This window comes from Sturnira hondurensis, unplaced genomic scaffold (genome assembly GCF_014824575.4).
Source record: "Sturnira hondurensis isolate 20B ecotype Veracruz unplaced genomic scaffold, ASM1482457v3 Scaffold0003874, whole genome shotgun sequence".
Lineage (NCBI taxonomy): Eukaryota > Metazoa > Chordata > Mammalia > Chiroptera > Phyllostomidae > Sturnira > Sturnira hondurensis.
The window spans coordinates 3522123-3538562 of record NW_028076505.1 but is presented as its reverse complement, the minus strand read 5'-3'; the positions used below and the strand labels follow the sequence as shown (position 1 = coordinate 3538562).

At 44.6% G+C, this 16440-nt stretch overlaps 1 protein-coding gene across 2 annotated transcripts in view; it reads left to right on the top strand.

Moving 5' to 3' along the window:
* HSF2BP (heat shock transcription factor 2 binding protein) overlaps window positions 1–15706 on the top strand; it is a 75404-nt gene extending 59698 nt beyond the window's left edge. For both annotated transcript variants that reach the window (XM_037043061.1, XM_037043062.1), the window contains exon 8: window positions 14989–15706. In XM_037043061.1, coding sequence (XP_036898956.1) covers window positions 14989–15197 — 209 coding nt within the window. In that variant the 3' untranslated portion in view covers window positions 15198–15706. The remainder of the gene's footprint in view (window positions 1–14988) is intronic.
* Window positions 15707–16440: the final 734 nt, after the last annotated feature.

Here is a 16440-nt window from a genome sequence, read left to right as displayed (position 1 = left end):
CTTAAGCTGCAGTGATGTGTAAGTCATTTTGAAGGCATGCTGGGCATTGTCTATTTCCAGAATTTGTCCGAGGACTTGAGTCTAATAGACAGTCAGCTGGAGCTGACACACCCCAGGCACAGAGGTTCCTGCCTGCCTGGGAAACCAGGTGCACACTGCATACAGTGGGGCTCCCTGGGATGTAGGTGCATCAGACGGTCTGTGAAGACATGAGCATCAGGAGTGTGCACAGTGCTGGATCTGGGTCCCAGAGGTTTACTGCCTTGTGGCCTGTGTTACAGGACTTGAAATCTGCAGAGAAGGTATAGTAGTCAGGGTTCACCAGAGAAATAGAACCAATAGGATCTGTCTATGTCTGTCCATCCATCACCCATCCATCCATCCGTCCATCTAGACCTAGGAGATGCATTACAGGAATTGGCTTGTGTGATTACGAAGACCAAGCAGGCCCCAGATCTTCCTCTGCAAGCCGGAGATGCAGGAAATCAGTGGTGTCATTCAGTCTAACTCCGAACGCCCAAGAAGCAGGAGGGCTGGTGTCTGGTGGCAGGAAAAGATGATTTCACATTCAAGCAGAGAGGGAATTCTCACTTCCTCCGCTTCTGGTTCTGCTCAGGCCTCTGGAGTTTGGTGATGCCATCCACACTGTGACCTCTGCTCTGTCTGTAGCTTCACCATCACAGGCACACCCAGAAATCATGTTTTTCCAGCTCTGTACTTAGCCCAGTACAATTGACACATGAAATTAACCATCACAGAAGGCAGGACTTAAACAAATTAGTCTGAGATGTTACAAAGTACTTGATGACAAGTACTTGACAATACCTAGCATTTCTTGGTGGTGTTCTGTGCTGGGTCTTATCCTGAGCACATTAGATGCAATTAATTCCCATAATCCCTTCACCAGCCCTGTGAGGTCACTACTGGTGCCACCCCGAGATCAAGTGGCGGAGTGGGGACCTGAGCCAGGCAGCAGGGCTTCCAACAGAGCGAGGGAGGGGTCCAGGGAGGAGGGAAATTAGTGTGGGCCTGAGCGGGTGGGCTGGGAGAACTGGCCCGCATTCCAAGGGGGCTGCAGGAGTCCTGCTGGCCTGGACATGTGGGAAGGGCTTCTCTGGAATGGCTTTGGCCAATTGTTACTTTTCTTTCTGTCCCCTCCCTGCCTTCTCCTCTTTCTTCCTCTTTGCCTTCCTTCTGTTAACAAAATAAATTTGGTGAGTGCACACACTTAGAGAAAAGAATACAAAGCATAACAGTGCAGCTGAGAGCATTATCACAAAGGAACACTCATTATTAGCACCACCTAGACTGAGAGACAGCAAGTTGCCAGCACCCCAGAAGCCCTTTGCGATCTCCTGATCACTGCTTGAGTCCTCCTGGTTCCCGGTTCTGAACACCGTGTGAGGAAATCATGCCCCTGTGTCGGCTCTTCATTCCCATTCTGTTTGTGAGGCCCTCACGTGCGGCCTGTCCCTATAGATGCGTTCATTGCTGGCCTCCTCAGTGCCGTGGACATTCAGGCAGCGTGATTCTCCACGGGGGCCGTCGCGTGTGCTGCGGGATGTTGAGCAGCAGCCCTGGCCTCTACCCACTCGGCCTGTAGCGCCCCCAGCTAACGACAGGCAACACCCACCCACAGTTGAGACTCACTGCTGTACAGGATTTCATTGTATGATCCTGACCACTTACTGTGTGGATCACACATTTGGATTGTTTCTGGATTTTGGCTTTTACAGAAACTGCTGTTCCAAAATTCTGGTGCTGGCTTATGTAAACAACATATATTTTCCCGTTGGGGGCACCTGTTCGAAGTGGAAGTTTGGGATTGATGGAAGTGCGTGTCTTCAACTCTAGCAGCTGGTGCTGAGCTTCCCCAGGTGGTTGTACCAGGTGTAAATTTTACCAGCAGCCTGGGAGTGTTCTGGTCGCTTTGCACTCCCCCCCGGCACCTGCTGTGGTGGGCCTCCTTCCTCAGTCAGTCTGCTGCCTTATTGTGGTTTTAACGGCGTTTTCCTGATGAGTCCCTGTGTTTGCTTGCCTGCCAGATGTCCTTTTTTGTCAGGTTCTATTCCACTCTCCTACATGTTTTTCTTTTAGGTTGTCTGTCATCTTAGTGACTTTTACATTCTGGAAACAGAATCTTTGTTGGTTTTGTAAAACTTGCACGTATATTTCACCACTTTGTGTCTTCCTTTATTTCCCTTAATGGTGACTTTTGGTGAATCAGAAGTTGTCTGTAATCTAGAAGCCTCCTTTTTCTGCTTTTCATATTTAGCTGTCCCATCTCCCTGGTGTGTGTGTATGTTGCATGGTAGGGGTCAAGTTTAATTCTCTTTCCATACGGATATGCACAGCCCAGCACCATTTATTGGCAGGATGGCCCTTTCCCCACAGCCCCTCAAAGAAGCCTTTGTCGTTGCTGGCCTTCCGCAGGAGCTTCCAGGCTCTCCGTTCCACCCTGTCACTGCAGTACCACGTTGTCCCCTCCAGAGCAGCACAAGCATATCCTGCTCACTTACTTTTTTTCAGGAATGCCTTTGCTGTCATTAGCTCTTTTCTGTGTAATCTTTGCAGTCTGTATATAAAAGTCCACAAAGGAAACTGTTTTGATTTTGATTAAAATAGCATTGAATCTGTAGATCGGTTTAGAAAAACTGACATCTGTATGGTGTTGAGACTTCAGTACATGACATGATATTTGTCTTCACTGTTTAGATCTTTCTCTCAGTAGTATACTGTTTTCTGCATAGAGCTCTTGAATATCTTTCATTAGGTTTACTCCTAGTAGCAGCATTTTCTTATTTTGAATTATGTAATTCCTTGTCCTCTGTCACTGGACACTGAATTCACTCAACAGCTCTTTACTGATGTGCCCCTACTATGTGCAGGCACTGTTTTGACCCTGGGGATACAGTAGTGAGCCAAACAATCCCAAGACCCTGCCTTCACGGAGCTGCTGAGTAAAGAAAGAATAGAGAAAATAAATGAGCAGATCAATATGTTTTGTGATGTTTAATGCTACTGAGGAAAAAAGGCAAGGAAGGAGAGTAGGAAGGCAAGTTTTTGCTCTTGTTTTAATTTTAAAATGTTTGTGGAAGGCTGCTGAGCAACTGACTTCCACATGCAGACCTGAAGGAAGTAGGACATTGGCTCTAGGATTTCTGGGGAAGCATGTGCCCCAGAGGGATGGGCGGTGCGAGGGTTCTGAAGTCGGGGTGCGGCCGTGTCAGAAGAGCAGCAGAGGCCTAGTGGTGGGAATGGCAGCTGGTGGAGAGAGTGGGCGTGAGGTTTTGTTCGTGTCATTTGGAAATCGCTACTATGGATGCCAGCTACGTACCAAGCTTTCCAGTAGCCACTTACATGCGTCTCCTTATTCAGTCTCTACAGTAACCATGTAGGTGAGTAAACCTTCAGTCCACAGCTGAGGGAACAAAAAGCCTTTGTTTAAACAGCTTTGTGAAGGTGATGGTGGGAGACTCCAGATTCCATGCCTCACTCCCATAGGACATTCTGTCATGCAGATGGACTCACAGCCACCTCACAGTTCCGGTTATGCATTTAATGCATGAGTTTTTAAAAACAAGCGTGGTTTTCAGATAAGTCAAGATAGACCATTTGTTTACATTTTCAGTATGACTGAGAATGGAAAGGCCCAGGGAGCGTGTGCAAGTGTGTGTGTGTGTATGTGTGTGCATGTGAGTATGAGTCTGAGCTGTGCCTTAGGGAGCCATATCAGCTGTCAGGAAATTCATCGGGCTGAATTTGTCGAGTCTTCTTTGTGTCAGCGTGAGTGCCTGTGTTTGAGAAGTGTGACATGGGGAGTCAGTGCCTGTGACAAGAGCTGTCACAGGGCATGTGGAGTATGGATGTCTCGGTGCCGTGTCCTTGTCTTCTACTCCGTAGTCAGCCACGACTCAATTCCCAGAGAGCCGTTTTTCCTGTCCTTTGTTCCTTGAGTTGTGGGCCAGGTCCCCAGTTGGGGTGCACAAGAGGCAACCACACATTGATGTTTCTTTCTCTTCTTCCCTCTCTTTCTCTAAAATAATTAAATAAAATATTTTAAAAAATAAAATAAAGGTGTGGTTCCAGATACTTCCGGCCAAGATGGAGGCATAGGTAGACCTACTGTGCCTCCTCGCACAACCAAAAGAAGGACAACAACAAATTTAAAAACAAAAAACAACCAGAACTGACAGAAAATTGAACTGTCTGCAAGTCAGACAACCAAGGATTTAAAGAAGAAACATTCACCCAGATAGGTAGGAGGGGCGGAGAGGACTCTCGGCAGGGTGGTGGCTGGCAGAGCTGGCGGTCCCACATTCACATGCAGATAAACCAGGAGGAACAACTGGGCAGCCAGACAGACTGCGAAACCCAGGGCTCCAGCGCAAGCAAATAAAGCCTCAAACCTCTGACTGAGTAAACCTGTGGGTGTTGCAGCGACAGTGGGAGAAACTCCCAGCCTCATAAGAGAGTTCTTTGGAGAGACCACAGGGACCTAGAACATACATAAACCCACCCACTGGGAATTGGCACCAGAAGGGCCCAGTTTGCTTGTGGGAAGCAAGTGACTGAAAGCTGGCAGAGAGTTGAGCAAATGGCACTGTTCCCTCTCTGACCCCTTCCCCACCTACAGCGTCACAACGCAGCCATGTGGGTTGCCCTGCCCTGGTGAACACCTAAGGCTCTGCCCATTACTACATAATTGGCAAAACTGAGACAAAAAAAAAAATATGGCCCAAATGAAAGAACAGATCAAACCTCCAAAAAATAGAACTACATGATAAAGAGCCAACATACCAGATGCCCATTTCAAAACACTGGTAATCAGGATGCTCACAGAATTGGTTGAGTATGGTCACAAATTAGAGGGAGAAGTGAAGACTATGCAAGTGAAGTAAAGCAAAATGTACAGGGAACCAACAGTGATGGGAAGGAAACTAGGACTTGAATCAATGATTTGGAACATAAGGAAGAAATAAACATGCAACCAGAACAGAATGAAGAGACAAGAATTTGGAAAAATGAGGAGAGGCTTAGGAACCTCCAGGACATCTTTAAATGTTCCAACATCTGAATCATAGAGGTGCCAGAAAGAGAAGAGGAAGAAATTTAAAACTTATTTGAAAAAAGAATGAAGTAGAACTTCCCCAATCTGGCCAAGAACATAGACTTTCAGGAAGCTCAGAGAGTCCCAAAGAACTTGGACCCAAGGAAGCACACACCAAGGCACATCATAATTACATTACCCAAGATTAAAGATAAAGAGAGAATCTTAAAGCAGCAAGAGAAAAGTAGAGTTACCTACAAAGGAGTTCCCATAAGACTAACAGCTGATTTCTCAAGAGAATCTTTGCAGGCAGAGATGTATTCAAAGTGATGAAAGAACTTACATCCAAGTTTGCTCTATCCACCAAAGCTATCATTCCGAATGGAAAGGCAGATAAAGTGCTTCTCAGTTAAGGTCAAGTTAGAGGAATTCATCATCACCCAGCCCTCATATCAAATGTTAAAGGAATCTACCTAAGGAAAAGAAGATGATCAGAACTGTGAACAGTAAAAGACAAAACTGTCATCAACTAAACCTTAACAAAACAAAACAAGGCAAATGAAGCAAACAACTGGAACAGGAAGAGAATCACAGAAATGGAGATCACGTGGAGGGTTATCAGCAGGAAAGGGAGGGGGAGTGGGGGAAAAGGTACAGGGAAAAAGACGCATAAATGGTTAGATACAAAATAGACGGGGAGGTTAAGAATAGTATAGGAAATGGAGAAGCAAAAGAGCTTATATGCATGACCCATGGATATGAACTAAGCTGGGGGAATGCTGGGGGCGGGGGGATGGTGCATGGTGGAGGGCAATGAAGTGGAGGAAGAAAATGGGACATCTGTAATAGCATAATCAATAAAATTATTTTAAAAAAAGAAAAATGTAGTTCTATTTATGTGATTTTCAAGAACAGGCAAAACTAATATGGTAAAAATGAAGACATCAGTGGGACTGCCTGGAAGGAAGGGCAGGGCATGAGGGAGCTGTGTGGAGCTGGCTGTGTTCTCTTGTCTCGTCAGGGTTAGTGTGCGCATGGGTGCGTACACCGGCCCGAACTTTTTGAATTGTACATGAGATTTGTGCAGTTTTATGCAAAATTTAACTGCATTTTGACAAGAACCATCCATGAAAAATGTTTTTATTCATATAATTTTATATTATGTATAATAACTAATCCCTATCTACTGGGTCAGCTTTTTTTTTCAATTTATCTTTCCCCATTTACTCTAAAATTATCTTAAACAGTCTCCCTGTGTACACTGAGAACCACAGCAGAGGCTGCAGTAATTTTTGCTTCAATCAACAAATATACTTTACAGAACTCAGAGAAGCAGAGTCTGTCGTGTGCACCCTTATTTTATTCTTTTCATTGTTCTTTCTTCTTGATGTTCTGAGATTTATTCTTTTATCATTTCCTTCCTGTTTAGATAACTTTCTCTAGCTCTTCTCTCTCTTGTTTCTTTTTGATTTACAGAAAGTTGTAAAAATTGTAGAGAGGACCCCTTCCCCAGCTTCCTCTAATGTTAACCCCCTGGAGTAGTTACTGAAATAGGAAATTAACATTGGCTACACTCTTAAAACTTAATCTCTGCCCTAAGTCAGATTTTGTCAGATACCCCACTAATCTCCTTTTTCTGAAACAGCCTTGTTGAGACACAGCACACACACCATAAAGTCCGGCCACTTCCAGTGCGTCACTCGGTGGTTTCAAGTGCCTGCACAGCTGTGCAGCCGTCACCACCACCTCATTTAAGAACACTCCCGTCACCACCCTAGAGACCCCCAGACTCATGAGCAGTTGCGCCCCATAATTCTTTCCACCCAGCCCACTACTCTGTGTTCTGTCTCCATGGATTTATCTACTTCGGAAATTCATACGGTTGGAACTTTATAGTATGTAGCTTTTTGTGTTGGCTTCTTTCATTTAGCATAGCTTCAAGAATCATCCATGTTGTAGCATGTATCACTACTCCATTCCTTCTCATTGCCAAATAATGTTCCATTGTGTAGATGTCCCACATTTTGTTTATCCGTTTATCACCCAATAGACATTTGTGGTGTTTCCACTTCTGAGCTGTATTATAAATGGTCGGATTAACACTTAATAAATGCAGCACAGGTTGCTGGATGGTGAGTTGCAGTTCAGTAGCAGAACACAAAGGGTATTGAAATAGAGAAGTTTATTAGTCACAGGTCCTGGAGGAGGTATCTGGCAAACTTGGAGGGGCCACGTGGGGAGGTCAAGGCAAAATGCAGACAGAGAGAGTCAGGGCCTGGAGCTCATGCCTTTATGAGGGTCTGTAGGTGGAGTGCTTTGAGGTTCCTGGGTTGGAGCTGGACTGATCAATTCAAACCAAAAGAGTGGGTTTTCAGCAAGCCCCCTGGGGGTTTTATCTAAGGGGACATAGGGAAAAGCACTGGGAGGCAGGGGAGGCTGTTGGTCTCAGAGTGCTGGAGAAGTTGTATCAGGACTTACATTTGCTTGTGACCCTCTGGGCTGTTCTAGAGGGCATGGCTTACTGCATGAGGGGCCAGTGTTGGTTTAGGGGCCCCACTGAGCCAAACAAAATGGAAGGTGAGGCAGCAGTACCACGGAGTAGCTGAGCTGAGCTCTCCACAGCCTGTTACAGAACACTGCGTCTAGGAGCACTCCTGGACCAGTTGTCATGGGATCTAGCCATTCTTTTACAGTAGGTCTGTGACAGCTTCTCTTAATTCTCCTTCAACTGGGAATGTCTTGAATTCCCCTTCACTTCTGAAGAACATTTTCCCTGGGTAAAGGATTCTCAGTTGACAGTTCTTTTGTTTCAAGACATAGGAAATATTGGGTCAACTCCTCCTGACCTCCATGGTTTCTGATGAGAAATCCAGTATCACTGAATTGTTTTTCTCCCATAGGTGAGGTGTCATTCCTCACTTGCTGCTTTCGAGACTCTGTCTTTAGTTTTCAGAAGTTTGGCTGTGATGCATCTTGGCACAGATTTCTTGAGGTTTGCTCAGCCTCTCGGATCCATAGGTTTGTGTCTGTTGCCAAGTGGAGTGGAATCTCAGTGATTATTTCTTGGACATTTTCTAGACCTGCTGTGACTTGGACGTTAGGTCTTTGTTATAGTCCCACTGGACGAGAGGCTCCATTCATTCTCTTCCCTGTGTCCTCCCTGTCATCCAGGCTGGGTGGTTTCTGTCGTCCTGTCTTCCAGGACAAAAGAATCACTGATTCTTTTCTCTGCACCCTCTATTCTGTCTCCATCAGGTTTTTAATTTCAGTTCTTGTACTTTTCATTTCCATTTTGTTCTCTATATTGTCTGTCTGTTTCTTTGCTGAGATGTTGTTTTTCTATTTGTTTCCAGCATGTCATGGTTATTCCCTGAAGAACGCGTACGGTGGCCGCCCAGAAATTCCTGTCACATAACCCTGACATGTGTGTCATGTCTGTGTTGCAGTCAGGTGAACACCTCTTCTCATCTAAGTCCCTTCACCTTTTTCTAACCCCCAAATTGAGCCATCTGTGAGGATGTTCTCAGTCTCAAGTAATTAGGTTTTCTATGATTGTTTTAAAAAAATAAACAGTGTAGTTATAACTCAGAATTTGCTAATCTATAGCCCAAACGGACCTGAGTTCCATGTTACTCCCCCCTCCCCTCCCCCCCTGCAGTTTGGGTGCTTATAGGCCATTTCCCTCCCCCGTCCATGTTCCTTTTCAGCACCGTCACCACAGTGACTGTTTTCTAGTGATGATGTTGTTGTGAAGTTGCTCCTGTCGGGCTGCACCCTTGACCGCATGTGTCTCCTCCAGGGGCTTGTTCTGCTTTGCCCTTTGGTGAGGGCTGCACAGGTGTCTCTGCAGCTTGCCCAGTGGTTTTGTTTGTTCTGAAATGTTCTTATTGTGTGTGTTATAATAGCCTTAGCCGTACAAATAGAGTCTTCTCATTCATTTAGCAAATATTTGTTGTATTGGAGATACGGTGACAGGCAAGACAGACAAGGTCCTTGCTTTCCTGAAGCTTTTCGCTGGGGTTGGAGGGAGAGAAAATAACTCAGTAGATAATTGATATTCCGAGAATTAAAGTAGGGGATGAGTGACAGGGTGACTGGGTAGTTACATTGATGGTAAGGGAATGACTCTCTGAGGAGAGAACATTTAAGTTGAAATGGACTCTTTTTTGCAACTTCCACCTCTGTTTACGTTGTCCTTCTGTTCCTGCATTAGAGCCTGTTATGGGCTGAACTGTTGAAAATTCATATGTTAAAGTCCTAACCTACCCGGGAGCTCGTGATTGCATTTGGAAATAGGGGTGCTAAAGAAGTAATTAAGTTAGAATGAGGCCACTAGGGTGGATGCTAATCCAATTTGACGGGTGTTCTTACAAGAAGGGATTAGGACACAGGGTGTGAGCACAGAGAAGAGGCCATCTGCAGGACAAGGCTTCAGGGGAACCAGCCCTGCTGACACCTTGATCTTGAACTGTCTGTCAGCCTTCAGAATTGTGAGAAAATACATTTCTGTTGTGTAAGCCGCCCCATCTGTGGTATTCGGTTTTGGCAGCCTGAGCCCTTCGCATCCTCATCATGGTTCTTTAAATTCCCGGTCTGATCATTCCAGAATCTCTGTCATGTCTGAGTGTGGTTCTGGAGCTTGGTTTGTCTCTTCAGACTGTGCACTTTTCCTTTCAGTATGCCTTGCAGTTTTTGATCAGAGGATAAACGTTACTTGTTGGGGTGCAGTTTTGTGTTCATCTGGTTAGGGGTTGGGCTGCGTTCCGTGGTTTCGGTGGCTTCATGCTCCTGTTGTTCCCACCGTTTCCCCTGTTACCTTTGAGTTTCCCTGAGAACTCCTCCTTAGACAGTGTCTGTGTCTTGCATTCTCCTGGCTCTGATGCTCTGTGTGTATAGTTCCTGTTGTGTGTTGTTGTGTACTGTGACCTTTGCTGGTGTGATTTAAGGTGAGAGGAGGGGGACCATTCCATCATCTTATGATTCTAGTGGCCTGTGTCCCTGGCCGTGACCCTCACAAGTGTTTCTTAGCCCCCGCCCTCTGTAAGTGAGTCAGGCATGGAAGAAGGGGCTGTAGTGGGAGAAGTGCCCATCCCCTTGGGTGGCACGCTAAGGCTGCGTCAAGTCTTTTCGCCTGGAGAAGAGAGTTTGTCATGGAAAGCACCCTAGACATGTTTGAGGACAGTTACATCTCTGCCAGACCATGTGGGAACTAGTGGGTTCCTTGGAGGTCAAACCCACAGGAATGTGGGGTTCTCCCTAAAATTGCCACCCCCCCCAGGAGTCTCTCACTGTCATGGTGGTCCACACCCAGCCTGCAGCAGTTCGTCAGAATGGTCACTTCCACCTTCCTCTCAGATCAGGCCCCACTGGTCTCTGTCCCAGGATTACTGAGCTTGACTGTCACTCTCTAGGTTTGCCTGTCATTACCCTGCAACCTCACTTCAGTAATGGGTCCAAGAAAAGTCTCTGATTTTCAGTTTGTTCTGCATTTCTTGTTACAAGGGTAGGAGTGACACTTTCAAGGTCTTTACATATGGAAATTGAAATTGCGAAGCTGAAGTTTGAAAGGAGCAAGGCAGAGGGAAGTTGGGGGAAGGCATTTTGGGCAGAGTGGACATCTAGGGCAAAAGGACAGCTAGGCCTATTTAGAGATGTGAGAGCAGGCCAGTGTCACTGGTGCACAGTGGGGAGGGGAGAGGGCTGGGTGATGACCTCAGGGAAGCCTCAGGGCTAGGTTGGGTGGGGCTTCTTGAGCCAGATTGAAGACCAGGGAGTTTATCTTGGATGCAGTGAAGACCTGTTGGAGAGCAGGGAAATGACATATTTTAATTTCCATTTACAAGGTTTCATCTGGTTGTTGTTTGGCAAGTGGAGAGGGATGGGAAAAGGAAAGAACAGAAGTATTCAATAAAAAAGCCATGGAGAAGGAGATTGTAGCAGTCCAGGTGAGACAAGATAGCCTTTTGTAGAGGGGCTGGTTACAGATTTAGGGCGTGTTGGAGGTAGAGTCAGCAAGACTGCTGATGGATATGATGGGAAGGGGAGAGGACTCAGTGACAATGCCTGTACTTTTGGCTTGAGCGTGAGGTGAGTGGTGCTGTTTATTGAGATGAGGAAGACAGGGCAGAGACGGGTGAAGGTCCAGGGATGTAAATGCAGCCTTTTTGAAAAGGTAAGGTTTACTGAGTTATAGTTTACACAGAGTGCAGTTCACTTATCAGTAGACAGTTCTGTGATTTTGAGCAATTGTGTATACCAGGTAACCACCACCATAATGAGGACACGGAACAGAGCCGTCACCTCAGAGTGTTCTCTTGTGCCCCTTTGTAACCAGCCCTCCTCGATGACCAGGCCCTGGCAACCACTGATCTCTCTGTTTCCTGTTTCTATATTTTTAGGCGTTTTCAGACAGTATATAAACAGAATCATGAACTGTGTAGATTTTAAAGTCTGGCTTTTTTCCTTAGCATAATGCATTTGAGATTCATCATATTGTATGTGTCAGTTGTTGATTTCTTTTATTGCTGATCACTCACCGTGGTTGCTGTCCATTCATCAGTAGAAGGACCTTGGGTTATTTTGGGCAATAATAAGCATAGACACTGTGAGTAAAATATTTGAAAAGACACCTAATCAAAGAATTTATGCAAATGTCAAGTAAGCACATGAAAAGAGGTGTCTTTTCAAATATTTTGGGGGACCACCAGGTTGCCTAGAGAAGGGTGAACAACCCAGGTTGGAAACAGGTAAAAACTTCTGTGCTGTCAAATATTTTGCTTACTCTTATTGGGTTGTTTTGTTATTATTGAGTTTTCAGAAATCTCTTTATATTCTGGGTTGAGAGCTTTGTTTTTTGTTTGTTTTATCACATAAGTGTCTTGCAAATATTTTCTTCCAGTCTAGTGGCTTGTCTTTTCATTTCCTAACTGTATCTTTGGAAGAGCAGTTGTTTTTAATTTTTTGAAAGATTCTATTTATTCATTTTTAGAAAGGGGGAAGGGAGGAAGAAAGAGAGGGAGAGAAATACTGATGTGCAGGAGATACATTGATCAGTTGCCTCTCACATGTTCCCAACTGAGGATCTGGCCCACAACCCAGGGATGTGCCCTGACTGGGAATTGAACCAGCGACCTTTCGTCTTGCAGGCTGGCAGTCAATCCACTGAGCCACACCAACCAGGGCAGTTTTTAATTTTTAAAAAAAGAAATGAAAGCTGTGATAACTAATTTGAGACCTTTGTTTTCTTCTAATGTGAACATTTAATGCTATAATTTCTCCTTATAAGCTCTGATATAACTACATTTCACAAATTTCTGTAGTATTGTGTTTTCATTTTCATTTTATTCACAATATTTCGTAGTTTCCCTTAAGACTTCCTTTTTGATCCAGAGATTATTTAGAAGGGTGTTATTTTACTTGGGGATTTTTCACATTTTTTACTGTTATTTTGTTGTCTGTTATGTATTTTTTAATTTTGAATTTAATTCCTTGTAATTACAAAACTGCCTTTGAATTTGTTAAAATGTCAATTAGGTCAAGTTGGTCAAGCATTTATTATTCAGGGATTATTCTCAATCCTTACTGATTTTCTTTCTTCCTTTTTTAAAATTAACCATGGAAATAAGAATGTTGTAATTTCCAACTCCAGTTGTGAGTTGGTTTGTTTGCCCTTGTACTTCTGTTGTGTCGCGTGCTTTGTGTCCTGCAGCTCTGTTGTCAGGTTCGTGTCCGTGAGTCCTCAGCACTGTTGTTGTGGCACGCTGACCTCTCTGCAATTATGCAAAGTCCCTCCTTATATCTGGTAGTAGTTCTTGTTCTGAAGTGTTTTCCTCCTTACCAATCATATTTATTTGAAATTCCTTTTCTGATTGTTATTGTATTTGTTCCTCTACCAGGGTCATCTCAGGCTGGTTGATTGTTTTATCACTGTGGGCCTTGTGTTTCTCTGGCTTGGTCATTGTGATTTCTGATCCAATGTTGGACATTGTGTGTAAGGCAGTAGAGTGTGTAGGGTGGGGGTGGGGGGCTAGCACTTTTCCTGTAATGGGCCAGGTAGTAAATATTTTGACCTTTGAGGGCCATATGTGGTTTCTGTTGCATATTAGTCTTCTGTTTGTTTTTCTTTTTAAATAGCCCTTGAAAGTGTAAATATCACTCTTAGCTCACAGCCCACACAAAAATAGGTCATGGAGTGCATTTGGCCTCTGGGCCATAGCTACCAACAGCTTCTGGAGAGAATGAGGTAAATAGTGTTTACTGCCGGAAAAGGCCACACCTCTTGTTGGCACTTTGGGGTGTTAGGCTGGGTTCGGGTTTTGTTGTTGCAGTGGTTATGTTCTGTGCACTCCGGCTTCAAATTCCTCTAACCTTTGCTTGTGCCCAGGGTGCAGATACATTCAAAAAGAAAAAGAAATTGGATCACTCTCTTACATCATATACAAAAATGAACTCAAAATAGATTAAAGATTTAAATATAAGAGCTGAGCCCTGGCTGGCGTAGCTCAGTGGATTGAGCACGAGCCTGTGAACCAGAGGATCACGGTTCGATTCCCAGTCAGGGCACATGCCTGGGTTGCAGGCTGGTTCCCTGCAGGCCAACTCCCAGCAGGGGACGCACGAAAGGCAACCATACATTGATGTTTCTCTCCCTCTCTCCTTCCCCTCTAAAGGTAAATAAATTTTTTTTAAAAATCTAAAGAAATTTAAAAAAATAAAAATAAATAAATATAAGAGCTGAAACTGTAAAATTCCTTGAAGAAAATATAGGCAGTAAACTCTTTGACATCAGTCTTAGCATACATCTCCTTGAGCAAGGGCCACAAAAGAAAAACAGTATTTTAAAGGGACTACATTTAAACTGAAAAGTTTTTGCATAGCAAAAGAAACCATTAACAAAATGAAAAGAATATCTGTTTGATGGGAAAAGATATTCACCAGTGATACATCTGATAAGGGATTAATACCCGAAATATATTAGGAACTCATACAACTTAACAGCAAAAGAATGTTTTTCAATTAAAAAATGGGCAGAAGATATTTCTCCAAAGAGGACATACAGATGGCCAATAAACATGAAAAGATGCTTAACATCACTGACCATCAGGGAAATGCGAATCAAAACCACAGTGATCTGCACACCTCACACCTGTCGGCATGGCTGTCATCAGAAAGTCAGCCAACAGGCGTCGGATGCGGAGAAAAGGCCTTATTGGTGGAAATGGGAGCAGGTGCAGCCACTGTGAAAAACACCTGCCGTGTGACCCAGCAGTTCCACCCCTGAGTGTTTATCAGAAGAAAACAAAAGCACGAATTCCAAAGGTACATGCACCCCAATGTTTATTGCAGCATTATTTACAATAGCCAGTATGTGAAAGCAGCCTAAGTGCCCATCAATAGATAAATGGATAAAGAAGATGCGGTTTTATTTATTTATTTATTTATTTATTTATATGGAATATTAGTCATAAAAAGGAAATCTTGCCATTTATGACAACATGGATGGACCTTTTATTGTACTGAGTGAAATAAGTCAGAGAAAGACAGACACCATATGATTTTACTTATATGTGGAATCCAAATAAAGCAAAACGAAACAGGAGCAGGCCCACAGATACAAAGAACAAACTGATGGTTGCCTAAGGGGAGGGTGGCCGGAGGATGGGTCGGACAAGATCCTGTGATGTGACTAAGCTGGAGGATGAGTACATACAGATGAGTTACGTATTTTTCTAATTTTGTGTATGCCTTATTTTGTAATTTTTAAAGGCTTCATTAAGAACATGTAGAATAAGAATTAAGTTGTTTCTGGGTCAGCTCATAGTTTTCAAAACTATGAGTCAAGTGTGCCATTCGGAAAACCCAAGAACCCTTGGCAGTAGTGCTACTCAGAGATTCCTGTAGGAGTTTCATTCTAACCAGTGTCACCTCTTTCCCCTTAGATCCCGACGCAGAGGTGTGTCTTCATGTTTTGCGACTTGTCCAGTCGGTGGTTCTGGAACCAGAAGTTTTCTCCAAGTCGGCCTCCGAGTTCCGGAGCTCCCTGCCCTTGCAGCGCATCCTGGCCATGTCCCGGAGCCGCAACCCCCGCCTGCAGACCGTGGCCCAGGAGCTCCTGGAAGACCTTCGTGCTCTGGAGTGTGATGTGTAGGCATGTCCCTTCCCCTTCCTGAGGTCCCCACTTTGTGTTCTGACACCATCACCGTGTGCCGTGTGTTACAGATGGCCAGGTGTTCTTGACTAGAGATGGATGGGAATGAACAGGTGTCCATACAGCTTCCTCCTGGAAGTGAAGGTCCTTGCAGGTGGCTCATTAATCTTGCCAAGGGGAGCCCAAGAAAGAATCCATCCTGTTGCAGTGGCCATGTCAGCTGTGCCTGTCTTCTCAGAGTGGCTTCTGCTCAGGCCACTTTCTGAGACCCGTGGGTTCCCCTCAGATGGGAGATTAAATAACCACCTATCCCATTGGTCGGCATTTTCCTGAGACACATTTCTTTGAAAAACAGTTCATTCTCTCTCTAGTAATTATAATTAATCCCCGAACACAAGTTTACCTTTAAACCTTTTGGTGAACCTGCTAGTTCAGATGCCATCAGACACTTTAGTTTTGTATTTTTGTGCCTCTTTTACTTTTGAATAAAGAGAGTCAGAAGAGTCAGTGATGTGCTCCAGGTGTTGTGTTCTGAAACATCGCAGACTTGGTATTAGGAAGCTGCATACGGCAGTGCTTGGTAGGAACGCTCTCCTGACATCTTCTGGGCCCTTTGTAAATTCAGAATGAAGTCCACGTTTCCATGTGACAGATACCATGAAAAGGCCTCCTGGATTAGAGCCTATGCAGTTGGTTGAAGTTCTTTAAATGATGTACATGGTGGGCACCAGGGTCCCTTCATCACAGATTTCCTTCTCATCTGTGGCTAAGCCACTGGCCGAAGATAAGGGGGGCCCACTTCACTTCCCACAGATACCACCTGTGTGAGTTGAAGTCCATTGGAGTCACTCCTAAAGGTCACGTCAGGGAACACAGGCTTTCCTGGTGATGCTTCCGTCAGCATGACGCTGGGCCGTGGGCTCCGGGTATCCTGTATGAGCAAAACCTCGTGCAGGGTCCCTTACAGTGGCAGCCTTGGAAATGTGTATAAGCTGTTTCTGTTGTATGGCATTTTAGAACAATTTCATTTTTCTTTTAAGTAGACTTCTGTAGGCAGTGTGCGATTTATGGCTGAGGCCGAATGAAGGAGCTTAGGGGAAGGCACAGTTGCTCGAATTTCACAAGCCAGCATATTGTGAAACTCTAGCTAATCGGGGCCAGAGAAATGTTGTAAAAAGCAATTTAAAATTCATGGAGGCAGAATTTGGTCCATCTGTGCTGCATGTTTCTGTAGGGCCTGATG